The sequence below is a fragment of the Eleginops maclovinus genome, chromosome 4 (assembly GCF_036324505.1).
Source record: "Eleginops maclovinus isolate JMC-PN-2008 ecotype Puerto Natales chromosome 4, JC_Emac_rtc_rv5, whole genome shotgun sequence".
Taxonomy (NCBI): Eukaryota; Metazoa; Chordata; class Actinopteri; order Perciformes; family Eleginopidae; genus Eleginops; species Eleginops maclovinus.
The window spans coordinates 29931975-29949459 of NC_086352.1; the positions used below are offsets into that span (position 1 = coordinate 29931975).

General features: G+C 40.0%; 1 protein-coding gene across 1 annotated transcript in view; it reads right to left on the minus strand.

Annotated features, from left to right (window-relative positions):
- The window catches only part of itfg1 (integrin alpha FG-GAP repeat containing 1), a 158630-nt gene that overhangs the window by 120737 nt on the left and 20408 nt on the right, over positions 1-17485 (minus strand). The window contains exon 7 of the mRNA XM_063882046.1: positions 6149-6198. Within this exon, the coding sequence (XP_063738116.1) occupies positions 6149-6198 (50 nt within the window). The remainder of the gene's footprint in view (positions 1-6148; positions 6199-17485) is intronic.

The following is a 17485-nucleotide window of genomic DNA, read 5'->3' on the forward strand; positions in this document are numbered from 1 at the left end:
TAAATAAATAATTAATTAATTACAGATGCAAGAAAACAAAGTAAATCGATCAAATAAAAAAACAGTATGTAATGCTTTCATGATTAAATGCAAGTGTGTGTGTTCAAATGACCTATGCAAGCAAAAATGACATACAGTCTTCTTCAGAGGCAGGGAGGTCAACTGATGTCAATTAGATCAAAAGCTTCTCATCACACACACACACACACACACACACACACACACACACACACACACACACACACACACACACACACACACACACACACACACACACACACACACACACACACACACACACACACACACACACACACACACACGAGGATGACTGAGCCTGACTGTGATTGACTGCTGCTGGTTGCCTGATTACAAGATGTCATGATTAAACTGTGTGTGTGTGTGTGTGTGTGTGTGTGTCAGTTTGAGAACAGTTGATTGATGTGTGAGGATGAAAGGATTACAGTTCTTGTTATTATTCTTTCCTTCTGTTCACATTAGTCCCAACACACACACACACACACACACACACACACACACACACACACACACACACACACACACACACACACACACACACACACACACACACACACACACACACACACACACACACACACACACACACACACACACACACACACACACACACAAGTTGTGTGGTGGCAGTGGTGCATTCTTTGTCATATTTGTTTTGTGTGATGGGAACAATGAGATTAGCGGTCGGATCTACTCAATTGTGCGTGACAATGCAAACAGTACTGTGGATGGATTTAAATGTTACATATGGCTATGGTAGGAAGGATAAACTCATAACATATCGACTAAATATAGTGCGTGTTCTACTGTTGATTATGGATGACCTTTTTTTAACCAAGATCCAAACTTACAATGGTATGCCACATCTCATACAGAGGTACAAATCACAAGAAATTATATTGCAGAAAGAAAAAGACAATTATAGAAATATTAAAATTCCATGCAAAGTCATCATATTTAATTGCCCTCTAAGGCCTTTTTAAGCTTATGTAACCACTATTATTATAATATCATGTATTTGAGGCCGGAGGGAGCATTAGTATTAGCCAAATTACCATGAAATTGGCTATGTTGCACTGTTGCAGGTGTCAGTTCCATTATTTTCCTACGGAGAAAAGTGAAGTGTTTCAACAAAACACAATACATTTTTTTTTGCTTTTCCTCCTAAAATAACATCCTGGGCCTAGTTAACATCTCCTGTGCTATACAGTGCTTAAACCAGGGGTGTGTGCATACATTTTACTGAGGGCCACATACAGAAAAGAATATGAAAGGCTGGGCCCCTCGAAAGTGAGGTATAATGCCTCACAATTTAAGTTATGAGTTAGCAAAATCCATCAAATAATTATGCTAAAAAAAAACCAGCCTATATCACAGCTCTCCGTTTCATTTATGTTGTTGGCATCCTTAAAACAGAAGCCTCAGATTGCTTTTAATACGAGGAAATATGAAGGCTCTTTTGTTTGCTTGTTATGCAAATAGGTTATTGGGCGTTATTCTTATCAACTAAGAGTTGTTAGAAAATGTTTTCAACTTTAATTGACTGCGTTTATTTGGAAAGTGGGCTTATTAAAACATGAATACCACTGTGTAGTATATTTGTACATACAGCTCTTAAATGTTTATCTCTACATGTATGGCAGGCTTTCCAGCGTTTGTTAAATTCCAATACAGAGAAAAATTGTCAGTAGTTTATAGAATACATTTAAAAAACAAGACATGTTTATAAATAATAACACAAGAGAAAATGATAATGCTGAAGTGGTCTCTTATTTTTTTTCTGCGGCTGTATATATTTAAGAATTACAATACAAGACAAGCATAGGTTTCATTTGTACACCCCTGGCTTAAACACATGTGGGTTCATTTTCAAGACTATAAAAGGGACTTAATATCAAAATCCTGATAATCCTCTTTTATCAATATGATACGCGACCGGAAGCAGTTTCTCCATACAAATGAGCTAAATTATTGTGTCAGCCATTGTAGAATTGACCTGTAAAAACCCGTAGCTTTATTTATGGAACACCTCTTTTCACTCATCTCTGTAGCTTGTCTCCTCCCCGCAAACCCCCCCCCCCCCGTGAATGCTTTCTCTTGTGTAATCGCAGGAAAACAGAGGAGTGGAAGGAGACTTGGGGGGAGAAAACAGAGAAAAGTAATTAAAAGAGAGTGCTGGAGAAAGAGGAATGTGTTGGCCTGTGACCGATAGATGCAGCTGCATTGAACCGTATACAGTGGAGGGATTAACAGGGCTCTAATGCTCCGAGGAGGCTGGAAAATGCCTGTTTGTGTGTATAAGCGTAGGCATCTGCATGTGCATCCACAATTTCCACAACATTATTTTGCAGATTATTTCAGAATGTGGCTATGTGAGTGCTTGTAGGTGCATTTAAGGGAAGATGGATAGAAAAAGTACAGAGAAATTTGGCGAAAGGAAAGGATTGCTGAGGGATAGAATGAGATAGAGAGACATAGGTAAACTATTGATGGCCTTATTTCAACTGAAAGAAACATTCAATATGTAAAACCTGCAGTTATGCGCTGCTAATGGTTATTAAATAAGGGTTATCTGTAACTTTAAATGTTGAATCATTGCGGTTATTTTTAGTAATTCATTTAATTTGCAGTTAGAAGACATTTAAAAAATATTTCAATGCCTAAAATATCCTCAAAAATAGTATTGATCGTAATTCAGTTAATGTAAAAAAAAACACACCTTCTAAGGAACCATTAGCAAAATGAACTAATGCAAAGTTGCAGACACAAGAGAAACAATTAATCCCTTTTATAATAAATGTATAATTCTAATCTAATTGTATTGCTGAGTAATGGTGACACTTGTACTTTGTTGCTTCAAAAACACAGCAGACCCACTCCACCAAACAACTAATCAATTGATTGAGACACTGACCGGTCCAATAAAGAGAACAATTCATTATTATGTTAAATAAACAAGATATAGCACAACAAAAGAATGCTTTACACATGAAAGAAACATGTTTAGATCTTTTATAACTATCATTAGACACGTTGTACCAGGTTTATTCACATCACATCTTATTTGATTTGAAGAAAGGCATAAAACAATAAGCACTGCCATACTAAAGACTAAGGCCAATTTTCCCCTTCGTAATGTATTATATTAATCATATACATCTTTACAATAATCTAATACAAGCCTCGGATTCTTTTATTTTTAAGTTGAATGGCTCTTGACAAAATACAGTATGCCTTGACTATGTGACAATGAAAGCATGTTAATTCTTCTTAGTTTACGCTGCTACCATGCTAACGTTAGCATTTGAGCAGTATACACAAAGTTCAGTTAAGACTGATGGGAACTTTGCAGGTGTTTGTTCTTTACTTAAACTACATAAATTGAATTTTCAATACAATTCGTATGGGGAATTTGAATGTCTGTAGCATATTTAGGCAATCCTAAGTAGTAATAGTTGCCTAAATATCTCAATAAAAGATATAAATGTCCTTATAGTTGTACTAGAGGAAACATGAGGGGTTAACCTATGTCAGTTTAGGATCTATCCCCTGGGGACTATGAATGCCTGTACACAATTGCATGGCAATCCATAATATACATGTAAAGACATTTCAGTCAAAACTTGAGAGGTGAGCCAACCAAACACACCGCCATCACTTTTCTCTTGGCCTATGGACCTAACTTTCCACCGAAACATGTTTTTGAAAAATCCTTCAAAACTAACCGACAACAAGAAGGGCTGAAAACACATCCTGGGCAGAGGTTAAAATAACAATCATTTATAATGAAACAGAAAATTCCATTGCATCATCCTCTCACCTCATCAACATTCCCTCCACCCATCGCACTTGTTCTCGGGGTGAGGCAGTTTATTTGCTCTGTTTTGCTCCTGCTCGGTCTCTCACTACCCTCACACATTCTGTCACTTCCAAATCCTTCAATCTCTCTCTCTGTTCTCCCACCTCCCCTGTCCTTTCTCTCATTTCCCCTTTCGGTGATAAGATAGACTTCTGTTCGGCTTGTGCCTCGACCTGCTGAATTTCAAATAGGGCCCTTCGACAAAAACCCAGAGCCCCGGTATCCCCTCTCTGCTCTCCCAGAATATTAACTAGTGCCGCAGCACCACTAACAACTCTGCACCCTAGAGCCCCGCCAGAGCTTTGCAGATCTGTTTGTTGCATCGAGGAGATGTAATGAGGGGTTGAGTGCGGGTCGTCAGTCTTTGATCACAAGGGAAAACACCTTTGGTTGAACATGCACACATAACCTTCTCATCAGAGGGTTTATGGGCCTACGCCAAAGAGGTTATGTTTGGGTCTCTTTATCTGTCAGCAGGATTGTGGGAAAGGTAGTGGCCTAATGTTAATTAAACCTGGTGGAAGGGTGTATCCTGGGCCAAGGAAAAACATTATCATTTTTGAAGCCGATGCAAATTAGAGAGCGAATGCATAAACAATCTTTTGCATGGAAATGGTCTTGATGGAAGTCTGTTCCAGTTAAAAAAAATAAAATGACACATTTTCCTTCCAACATCAGGTTACATCACATTTAGACCAACTTAACACCGTATCAGTGATCAAATCTGTTTGACAGATTCAGGGAATTTTTGCTTTAAAAGCTATGTTGCCCCTTTAATAATTTACAACTTGCAATTAAGGCCTTATAATTGACATAAAAAACAACAACACTAAGAGTCATCCATCCATTCATCCATCATCAACCACTTATCCGAGTAGGGTCGCGGGGGAAGCAGTTACAGCAGAGCGCCCCAATCTTCCCTTGCCCTGGCCACATCAACCGGCTCCGACAGGGTGATCCCACGGCGCACCCAAGGCGCTCCCAGGCCAGCGTGGAAATATAATCCTTCCAACCGGTCCTGGGTCTACCCCTTGGTCTCCTCCCAGCTGGACATGCCTGGAACATCTCCCTAGGGAGGCGGCCAGGTTGCATCCCTACTAGGTGCCCGAACCACAACAACCGTCTCCTTTCTACAGGAAGGAGCAGTGGCTCTACTTAGAGACTCTCCCCGATGACTAAACTTCTCACTTTATTTTTATAAGATAGATGCCAGCAAGTTTCCAGAGGAAACCGTTTCAGCCGCTTGTTATCGCAATCTCTTTCTTTCGGTCATACCTCCTTCATGTCCAAAAGGTGAGAGTAGGAACAAAGATAGAGTGCTAGACTACAGGTTTTGCCTTCTGGCTCTGTTCTCTCTTTGTCACAGTGACATAGTTGCCTAAATTAACAGCTAATCTTGCTTGTTTGTGTTATTTTTACAGCATTTACGAAAATAGTAGTGATCATGAGAACAGAACAATACAACAAAAGGTGAAGAGGAGAACATTTTTCTCCTAGCAGACTTCACAGAGCATGTTTTCCTGTTGGTCAGAGCAGGTAAAACAGGCTTAGTTTTCCTTTATTATTGTGTGTCCACTTTTGTTACGATCAGCAGAGACTAACAATGGAGTCATTAGTTTGGAACCACCAGATCAGTGAAAACCATCACTGAGAGAGTCTACAGTAGTTTAACCTGCACATACCGACAAACACCTTAAGGTTGTACACATCTGTTTCTGTTGTTGCGCTGCCGATATTACAACAGGAGAATACAGAAAAAAATAGAAATTACATAATTTATACCCAATATTAATTTGTTTAGGCAGTATTGATTTGATAATATTGAGTATTGATAATCGATAAACCGTTTACACATAAAGGTTATGTAACTTTTCCTTTTCTAATGACATTTTTTAGGATTTCAACAAAATACTCAACCACTTTCATGTCTTGTCAGTTAGCTAGTTAATTCAAATGAAGTTTTATTCCTTAAAGATACAAGTAAATGATAAAATTACAAGATTAAAATAATTGTGGTAGCCATATGTCTGCACATTTACAAAGAGGCAGTGATATGTTGATGCAGCCATGCAGCATGTACCAAAGGGAGTATACATGTATGAGGACTAAGCATCATAAACACGCCTCCTGCTGAACGGCTACAGTGATATAGTGAACTCGGCTGCACTGACTGAACTGGACTTTTTAAAGAAAGTAGAAATGAGAGTTGGGACTGGGAGAGAAGAGTAAAACAAGTAAAAAGCTCATTACCTTGTTGATCCAGGTCTGAAATGTAGGCCCTTCAGTTGTCAGGAACAAATCTGCAGAGTGACAGAGAAAGACAAGGGAGGGAGCACGTTATTAAGTGATACATCGGTTCATCTGGCAATCATAAACAAACATGGAGCGGGTAGTATTGATCTGGAGTAAAGAAAATGCTGTTGATTACAGCGAATGACAGCATTGAAAATGTACACTGCACTGCAGCTTCGTAACTTTGTAATTGATTATGAGCAGAGGAACAACAGATCAATATAAAGTCAGTAATTGCTTGGAATGCTAATGTAGCCTCATTCACACAGGTGAAGTAAGCTTTAATGCATTTTAAATGGTAAGACATGGTTTGGTCAAATGGAGAAAAAAAAGGTTCTCAGCACATCTTCCACTCCTACTGACACAAAGCAAGAGTTGGCATTAAAGTACCAAGAGCTGTCAACACCTCATGCACAATGTATGATATCAGCATTATTCAAACACCATGCTTATGGGTAACAAAAGGAATAGAAGAATGACATTGGTGCGAAATATTCAACATTTCAAAGCCTGGTTTAGGACACACTTGGATATGTTCTGTCAATTCTCTTCGACTGTGGCACTGACTGTTTAAAATACATCTCGGATTCCTAAAGCACAGACATGAATTCTTAGAGCAGTGGCAGAAAAACAAGCAGGAAAAGAGAGAAGGGAAGGAAAAAGGATCTCCCGCTGAAGGCAACAGGATTTCACTCAGTCATGTGGAGGTTTCACCCCGGGTAATGCCAGCAGCTCGCTCTATGAGAATCCTTTAACAGGCGCTTATACTCATACTCCTCGCTCTTGAAGCTCAGGCCGTGCTTCTTATGCTGTTCCTGTGTGCGGACGTTTACTTTCATGGCTGTGATCTCCGGACCGCGGCCCTGCCCCAGTAATTGGACATGAAATAAATATTGGCATTGATCTTCCTCGGGGTCCTATGTGTTGCCGTGCTCAGCATGGGAAAATATGAATGATGAAGAAAAGGGCCGGTGAGTGAAGGGTGTGTGTGGATAGATGGTCATGTGGAAATCCTGTATATAACTGGTGGAAGCACTGCAGTGGCCACTGCCGCTGATAGCAAGTTCAGAATGCTGCAGCATGACTCCTTAACAAAGGGAACAATAAAATGTTTAATAGATGAAAACTTTTCCAGTAAATGACTCTCGCTCTCTCTGGATTAATTCCAAACACTATTAGCTGAAAAGTGTTCCTCTTTGAGAATACCGATGTGAGTCAACGTTGTCCTTCCATTTTATCCTGACAAACGTGTACTTGTAACGTTTGTGTAACGCCTTACAAGAAAAACAAATATTACGAGATACATATAACATTGTAAATATACAGTATTTGTTGTTTATTGGCCAAATGTTAGGACATTGAAAAGTTATGAACTCTATAAATCCTTGTATTCCAAATTTGAGAAGTGCCTTTACTCACAGGAAATCTTAATGGTTCTAAATAACAGCTGCCAACAGTAGCACAAGGTTTGAAACTACTCTGGAAACTCTGGCTTTACATAATAATGAAAATGAATCACGTTAACAAGTTTGACCTGATACTAGTGCGGCTGTTCATGGCGGTGTAAAGGCAGAAAAAAGCGGAGGAATCGGCACAAGAGATAAGCATTGTATTGACTGGAGACCGCTGGACATCAGTAGGACCCATCACTACCTTGATGTAGCGGCACCCGTTCGTTTAGATATGGTGAAAACAGAGTAAAGGTATTTTGCTCAACAATGCGCTAGCAAGTTGCACGGGGGTGGGAGAAGGGGAACAGGGCAACCATAGGAACAGATAATGATTACAGTATGATAGCGGCAGAGAGAATTTGCCGTGTGTAGCGCACATTACACAGAGGGCAATCACAGCGGATAATTCATGATTTATCACACATTAACATGGATCCATTTTTAATCAATTGACACAACTATTCTAAATGAATCACATCTACAGATGGCTGTCATTTTCTGTGTTAAAAAAACCTCCAACGCTAAACTGCCCACTTACATCTGGAAGTAACACTCAAAGCAATCTTAAATTATATTTAAGACTCAAATGCAAAGTGAAGTCACTTTTGAGAAGTAAAGGTAAAATAGTTCAACTTTTTAAGTTTAAAACTTTGTAGACTTGCAGACATGTAGCCCACACATGCTCAGAAATGCAAAAAAGATAACAAGTGCATGCATATTTTATGCATATGTGCACACATACACAACACTTTGCAGGATAGACTCAGTAATTTGCATACGGTGTAAGTGCGTACCCGTGTCAATGTAATAAAGCCACCGGGTGGTGTGTTGATGAGCTCAGTTAATCAGCCAATCAGGCCTCTTAGACAGAATCCAGCCGTGATTGGCTGATTAGGTGCGATGGTGGTGAGAGAGGCATGGGGTAGACGAAGAGCGAGATCTTCATCTTGTAAACACTTAGCGCTCTCGCTGCAGGGGCTCTACCTCTGCTTCATCTCGCCTTCTTTTAATCATGTTCCATACCGCCAAATTTCTGATTTATCTTCCTGCTGTCTAAATGCCAATCCAGTAGTAAACTTTCTTTTGATTCTCCCCGCTGTCAGGCAGTGTATCTGGTAGTAAACTGATTTAATAGCAGCCTTGAGCATAACACTAAACTCCAAGCTGCTCTCTCCTTGGACACTGCAGCATACACGCCCCTGCTCTCTGATCTGTCCAAGAAGGGAACACATTTTAGGAGAGTGTCAAGGGGAATATGCACACACAGAAAGTCAATTCCCTTTGGTAATCGGAGCTTTAGTATCTTAATGGTATCCTTCTGACATTATCCTCCTTCAGTGCATTGTCCTACACTCTCCCCTCACGTCCTTGCGGTGCCTGGCAGAAAGTGTTCTACAACAGTCTCATAAAGAGCTGCTAGCTAGCAATATAAACCTAACTGCTGCCACCATAACTCTCTTTAACACAGTTTTACACTTTCAGAGACTTTAACTAGGCCGCCAAGGAGCTTTTTGGGACTCATTTAAGTAAAAGAGATATTTTAAAGAGTTGAAGAACCAACAAAGAGCAGAGGAGAAACAAACAGACAGACACTAAGTGAAAGTCTTTGTTAAATTGAATTGTCTGTTTTTATTGAAGCAATTCCCCCGGTTTCATTTCTGCAACTCAGTTTGTTTCAATTGCTGAGAAAAGCTCACTATTAGACTATTATGTTGTATGTCTTTGCTAATCTTTCTGGTTGTTTTTTAATCATCCGGAAAATCCTCAGATGTATGTTCAATTTTTCCCCTTAATACTGGGAGGGAATGATCATACTTCACCCTTATCAAACATAAATATTCACAACATAAATTCAACAAGTCAGTCTCTCGAATCATGTATTAACTCTGAAGGTTCATGGTCATGGTTTAGAGGTTTATCCACAACTTTGTTATTGAGAAATCTTTTTGGCTTTCAGCTCTACAATACCCCTGGGTAAACGGGACGTGGCTATGATGGTGTTACTGCTGCTGGTTTTTGGAGCCTGAGTTAGAGGGGAAGTCCAATAGTTTCATGTAAACAAAAACAGGTACGGAGGTGTGTTTTTGTGTGTGTGTGGGGGGGGGGGGTCGGGGGCATTATTGCATATGTGGACCATATATCGAAAGCTTTTTTTCCATACAGAGGGAGCTGCATGAAGTTTGACCATTTGCCTCAAGTGATGTAAAGTGTAGTTGAAGACGTTAGGTCTAAAAATGTTTGCTGTGCCCACAGTATGTTTTTGTTGTTGTTTGTGAGTACTAGATGGCGCAATGGGGCACTTGGTATTTAGGTGACCTCACCGGCACATGTGCGGGTGATTAGGATGGGGAAGAGTAACAGTTTTTTGACCGTGTAGCCATGCACATGCTGTTTTTCTTCTGAAATAAATGGTATTGATAAAGCTAAAACGTAATTTTGAGGCTAAAACGTAATTTTGAATGGAGATTACACGCGTCCAATTAGTTTGCCCAGTTAGCCATTCCCTCCGTGATATTGAGTGGCGATAGACACCACAATGTTGTTAACACAAGCGGGTATGGACTTAGAAAGAGAGAGGTTATCACACCTGCAATTTATGTTTCATACTACATTAGCATTGTCAACACAACATATCTGCCATTGCCAACATATGGATCCATCTGATGGCAGTAGTGTTGCAATATGGTTAATGTATGCACATCTGGAATGAAAAAGAGACAACATCTCTCCTTCTCTTTTTTCTTTTAAACAGCCTATCTCCACCCCAACAACAAAGGAGTGTTATACTACAATGAAAGAGAGTACCGTTGTAAGACTCTCCATTGGAGGCAGCTGCACATTGCGTCAGTACGCAACATCTGTATCGTTGTGGACACATAACTAAAGCAGCTAATTGGACATTACTAGAGGTTCAGGAAAAATACTGATCACCTATCACACGTTGGGACCACATTGTGAGGTGACGGCTGACATCAAACAGCCACATCATGACAAGGTAGCAGTAGTCCTGTTAGACCTGTAGGATTGGAAGTGACCAACAAGACCATCAAAGCCTGCTAATCCTTTCGAACTGGGGCTCAGTAGAAAAAGAGGAGTAGGAGTGCTGCTGGAAGTGTGTTTAGTAGTCAGCAGCAGGGCTTTTAACAAATGCCCAATTGCTTTGATTATTCCTTGATAATTTTTCCTTTGATATTATTTAATTGGCATGATTTTAGGACTAAATCTATGCTGCCATTACAGCAAATTTGGCAACCATTCTCTTGAGAGCAATTCAGAACTGTCTGCAATAGTTGACCTAATTTACTTACTTAAGTCACCATGGGAAAACGTTTGAATTTAAATTGAATGCTTTTAAGAATTTGGACTTCTGCGCAGACTGTAAGTAAATATGTTTGGATCTTGTTAGAAAGCCTGTACTTAAATTAAATTATTGTGTTCTAACTAAAATATTCAATAAATCAAAACTAAAAGATTTGTCCTCATTGATTGGTTTCATATGATCAGTTACAATTTTAATCTACTCGCTTACATTTTCGGTATCTGTTGTTTTCGGAAATGTCTGTACTATTGGTGGTCTGTGATCTTTTGCTTTTATTTATTTGTACTGAAGGCGTGGCCAATTGCTGTGTTACTGAGTTGAATTCAACCCCATTTACATATCAGCAAGTAAACTAAAGACATCAGAACATAAAATGATTCAACAGCGACACACACACACACACACACACACACACAGAGCATAAGTAAATAGAGCTGTCATACACCACCACTTGGGTGAGATGCATACATGTTAAGAGGTATTGTTGTCATGTCTCTCTCCGGGAGCACACACACACACACACACACACACACACACACACACACACACACACACACACACACACACACACACACACACACACACACACACACACACACACACACACACACACACACACACACACACACACACACACACACACACACACACACACACACACACACACACACACACACACACACACACAGCATAAGTAAATAGAGCTGTCATACACCACCACTTGGGTGAGATGCATACATAATTGAGGTATATAAATGTGTTTGTGCGTGGGAGGGAAGGGTTGCGTAACAGCAACAGGGATTCAGAGCTCTAAGTGGTATGTCATGTCGTAGTATAATTAAAAGACATGTTAACGGTGAATGCTGTAGCATCAGAAAACAAGGCAAAGAAAGACTGAATCTAAGGCTATCCAGTTTTCAAGGTGTGTCTGAATAAAAAACAAGCTTACCCAGCAAATCACTACAAGGCAACAGTATGCTAATCCTTTAATTGCAAGAGAGGCAATCCATAATCACTTGATTATTTCTTCTTCGTTCCTGTACAGATTTCTGTGTTTTCTCAAAGTGTGTCTTCTGTACAAATGCCACTTCAAAAAGCACACAGTCACACCCACATGAGCGAGTACATGATTAGCAGGCTGCAGTAACAAACACCCACCCCCACACGGCAAGGCTGATTTCAGCCCATTATTCAAATATCCGTGTGTGCATTTCTTTGTCTTTGGTTTGTGATTCATCCAATCATGTACAATCAGCCAGTCCTTTCACACTAACAGAATAATTGAAGGTGTGTTCTTTGCCAATAACAGGGTGCTAACAGAAACAACTGTCAAAGCTCTAGAGTATAATAGCAAACTGTAGCACAAGGTGAGCTGTAGCTCGGACTAGCGCACTGCAGACCTGGGGAAGTCCTGCACGTTCTGATGCTGTTTCTGATAAGCATGCTACACTATGGTTTGATTGGCTGTTTGCTGTTTCCCTCAGTAGTAACCAAAGGACAACCTCTGGATCTGAACAGTGAAGGCAATGCCTTTCACTTGCAGTCTCTCTAATGGCCATTAGGGAGCGACTCCACTGGTTGTAAAAAGAAGTGTTATGAGAAAATTACACTACTTCCTTTTTGATTTGATACCTTAGTTAGCATGTTTTAATGAGTTTAGCTTATAGTTATTCTTGATACTACATGAAGTTGATTTTTGTAAAATACATTCCCGTTAAAAATGGATCAAATGACAATTTTGAGTCTACAACAGTTAGTGGGTTTTACACTTAATTATTGTCAAAGGAAGTAAGAATTCATCTTGTGTAGCATCCAGGTAATATAAATACACTCCTGGCTAGTGATGAAATGTAAGAGCCTTAAACAGACTGGTGTATTTGTTGTTTTTCCACACATAGAATGTATGCTCGTTGAAAAATTAGAAAAATATATTGTAGAAAAGTATGGCCACAACAACAGTGTGCGGAAAACATTAACCTGCAAAGTATGTGAACTACCGTTTGAAGCAAGTGGTAATATAAATTGAATGCAGCTTAAATTCACACTTGTACCATCATCTGTGTTGGTAACTGCACAGTACTTAGTATGCATGTCAATATCATGATAAATGTTGTTGTTTGTGCTCTTGATGTAGCATATGCATAAAGGAGAATGTTCCTGTCATACCATGATGAGTTTTTCCAATCTTTCATACCGTTACAACCGTTGATAATGTACAACTTCCACCTGCTCAGGGGTGGACATACATTCAGGTCTTATCTTGAGTATGTTGTAACACAGTTATATGATCCAACCTGTTTCAATATATAGGGTAGGGGTGGGAATCACCAGCGTCCCCATGACACGATACTATCGCGATACTTAAGCCACGATGCGATAGTATTGCGATATGATAAATTGCGATATGGCACATTTCTGATTTCTTTCTCCGCTGACTCCATCTTTGTTCTGACTAACTTCCTGCCAATCCCACTGACTGTACCCATGGCCATGACCGAACAAGAAAAAGCTCAGCACCATCTAGTGGATTGAAAAAACAGTTGTTACCAAAACCTTTAACAAGTCATCTCACCGCATGACACCAAAGTCAATTCTTTTTTCTCTGTGTCCATTCAGGAAGAACATTTAAAATCCTGGGGACATTTTTGTATCTGCACTTTCTCAAAAAACTTACTGCACGAATGTGATGTCCATTTGGAATCTACAAACTGGGATGCTAGCAGGACTTGAAATAGATCAGTCCGGTTATATAAGCTGACAGTGATAATTAAAAAAGTGAAGTTAAGTGAGTTAATCCAAGTTGATACTCAGGTTTAAACTGAGAAGAGGAGAGGATGGTAGCAGAGCGTGGGGAGATGAGCGGTCCTTGAGTTATTCATAGCCTCTCCATCAGATTTGTTAAGGGGATTGGAAGCAATTTAAAGGCCTCCGCTGACTGTTTGACTCGAGCAGCATTATGTCTCTCTATTCCATTATGTTGAGCCGCAGTGTGGGGATAAAGACCGGGCTTCCTATTAGCCCTGTATAAACAGATAGGGTGATGCTAGGCGGGTGCTAAGCCTCGACAGAGAATGAGAACTCTGACACTGAGGAAAATAGACAGCAGCCTTTGCTATCTCCTCGCTTGGTCTCACGATCACCTTGCCTCTATCTGTTTCCCTCTTCACACACACACACACACACACACCACGTTATCTGCCGTACTCTGTAGCCCAGAACAGTAGCACCGTTGCCTTGGATCAAGAGGTGTTATGTCTCAGTGAACAGTGAGCCAAGAACAGCCACAGGTCTGTAACAAATGGATGAGCACATTGAAGGCACAATTTGTGATCTAACTGTAAACAAAAGGGCAGCCCCACCACCTAAAAATTCAAACCGCTGGAGTGGAACCTGCCGGATAGAATAATGCCAGAAGTTTACAATAGCAGGTTTTGACAACACATGGTAGACCGGGCTTTTTAGAGCAGAAATACCTCACAGCACATTACTTCAGCTTCTAAGTGGAAGTGCCGAAAACAGGAACAACATGCTGCAACATATTTGTTGTTCTTTTAACCTTGAATATGTTATTTAAATTGATGGTGTATTAAAACCACGTTGACTGTAGTAATCAACTTACTAAAAAAGGCCAATCTTCTGCATTTTCCAGTAATTATTAATTGACAATAATGCTGCAAACCTGAAATTGGCGAAAGGGAATAGAAAGATAGTGTGTAGAGTTGTTGCTAATTACTTGGTTCCCACCAATCCCATGTTCGTCTCATGGCTGCTACTACAGCATATTCACCTTCAGGTACACAATCCAACACATATACTGTAAGTACTCACTTACAGAAAGACACTTTCCTTCCGATTTGGGCTTTCTCTTTGGCATTGTGGCATCCAAAAGCTTCGTCAAAATTCACTAAAATGAGCAATCTCTTTTCTCCACAAGCCTTTGCTTGCAAAGCTTCCAATCAGCAACATATTCCCTTATTATGCAAAATACACTTTTTGCTCTCTTTTATACATAACTATGTGTCTCCGGTGTGTAAGGAGACTCACAAAGTGTCAGAGAATACAACCCTCTCTCTTTTCCTTCTTACCCACATCTCTAAAAACGGGGGTACAAACGAGCTGATCCAGATTTCCTGCGGATATGACATCATAACCGAAATGTGGGCTGAATCCCCTCGAATAGGCAGCTCTGTGTCTGTGTATTCAGCAGGTTGTCTGCAGAAGGGACTTAGAGTTGTTGTATATATAATACATATAATGTCTCTGTTCTAGTGGTAAACACTGAGAAGTGTTTTAGAAATAATGCTTGATGTGGTTTGGAACATAATATGGGGTTTAATCACGGAAGCATTTAGTTGAGTTTCTCCATTAGAAACTTCTCTCTTCAGACAGAGAGCTGCATGGCTGCAAAGGGGCGTGGCCGGCTTCAGCTTCAGCTCAGATTTAAAGCGACAGTCACAGAATCAGCACTTCAGGAACAGGGCTGAAATAGAGGGGGATGAGGCATGCTACAATGGGTGATCTGTTTGTATAGATATTGCCCTAAAATATATTGTTCAAATACAGCATAATACGAGACATTTAAAAGTGCTGATGTGCTTTTTACAGTTAAGCATCTGTGCTTGTCAGTTCATTGACTCTCTATTGCCTAAATACTGTAAACATAAATAAATATATTTTTTAAGACCAGTTTATTTGACTTATATACAGTGGTATGCAAAAGTTTGGGCACCCCTCTGAGATTTCATGACAATTTGCTTTTCCTTTATAATAGAAGATCACAGCAACAACATTTGTTTTCCTACAAAGATGTAGACGTTTTAGTGTTTTCCAGACCAAAATTCTTAGGGTAGCATTACATAGTTTTATTATAATAAAATAAAATGCAAAAAATGGGATGTGCAAAAGTTTGGGCACCCTTATAAATAGCATTCATTTCAACACCTGTACGGATTTATAGCTGACAGGTTGCTGCACAAAATTGCTTTGATTAGCTCATTAGACCTTCAATTACAAAGACAGGTGGAACCAATCATGAAAAAGGCTATTTAACATAGGTAATAGCTGGCTGTGCCTGGCCTAGGTTCTTTCTTAGGGAGTGGCAAGATGGGGACCTCAAAACAACTCTCCACTGACCTGAAAGCTAAGATAATCCAACATTATAAATTAGGAGAAGGGTACAAAAAATTATCTGACAGGTTTAAACTGTCTGTCTCCACAGTCAGAAACGTAGTTGTGAAATGGAAGGCCACAGGAACAGTCCGTGTGAAGGAAAGATGTGGTAGGCCGACAAAAATAGGGGAAAGGCACAGGCGAAGGATGGTGAAAATGGTCACAGAGAAGCCACAGACCACCTCCAGAGAACTACAACAACATCTGGCTGCTGATGGTGTAGTTGTTCACCGTTCCACAATCCAGCGTACTTTGCACCAGGAAGAGCTCATTGGAAGGGTGATGTGCAAAAAGCCTTTCCTGAGTGTTAATCACAAGAAGAGTCGCATGAGGTATGCAAAAGCACATCTGGACAAGCCAGAAGCATTTTGGAACAAAATACTGTGGTCAGATGAGACCAAGATTGAGTTATTTGGTCATAACATGAACAGGTATGCATGGCGAAAAAACACACTGCATTCAATGATAAGAACTTGTTGCCCACTGTAAAATTTGGTGGAGGATCTATCATGTTATGGGGCTGTGTGGCTAGCACAGGTACTGGAAAACTTGTTAAAGTTGAGGGCCACATGAATTCCTTACAGTACCAGGAGATTCTTGACAAGAATGTTCTAGAGTCAGTCACAAAGTTGAAGCTACGCCGGGGTTGGATTTTTCAGCAGGACAATGATCCTAAGCACCGATCAAAATCCACCAAGGAATTCATGCAGAAGCACAGGTACAATGTTCTGGAATGGCCATCCCAGTCCCCAGACCTTAACATCATTGAAAATGTATGGATTTATTTGAAGAAGGCTGTCCATGCACGGAGGCCAAGAAACCTGACTGAACTGGAGACGTTTTGTGTGGAAGAATGGGCCAAAATACCACCTGCCAGGCTTAAGGGACTTGTCTGTGGCTACAGGAGGCGTCTACAGGCCGTTATTGCAGCAAAAGGAGGCAATACTAAATATTAATGGAATTATTTCTTAGGGGTGCCCAAATTTATGCACATGCCTATTTTTGTTTGAATGCACATAAACATGTTTCTGTTTGACCAATAAAAGTTATTTCACTACTGAGATGTTTCTGTTACCATAAGGTATAACATATGTTAAAATGAAGTTGCTGCTTCAAAAGCTCAGCAAGTGACAAACTGATGCAGTGGTTTTCCTAAGGGGTGCCCAAACTTTTGCATACCACTGTATATAAAATATAATAGAGTGGTGTAGTGTTACGGATTTCCATTGCAAGGGCTCTCCAACACATTATGATTTTTCTATTGGAATTCGGAATGATGCAGAAAATAAGCTCTGTGGCGAACATGTTTGTGATACTTACACAATTTGTTCAGCAAGATAATCTTCACACATAACA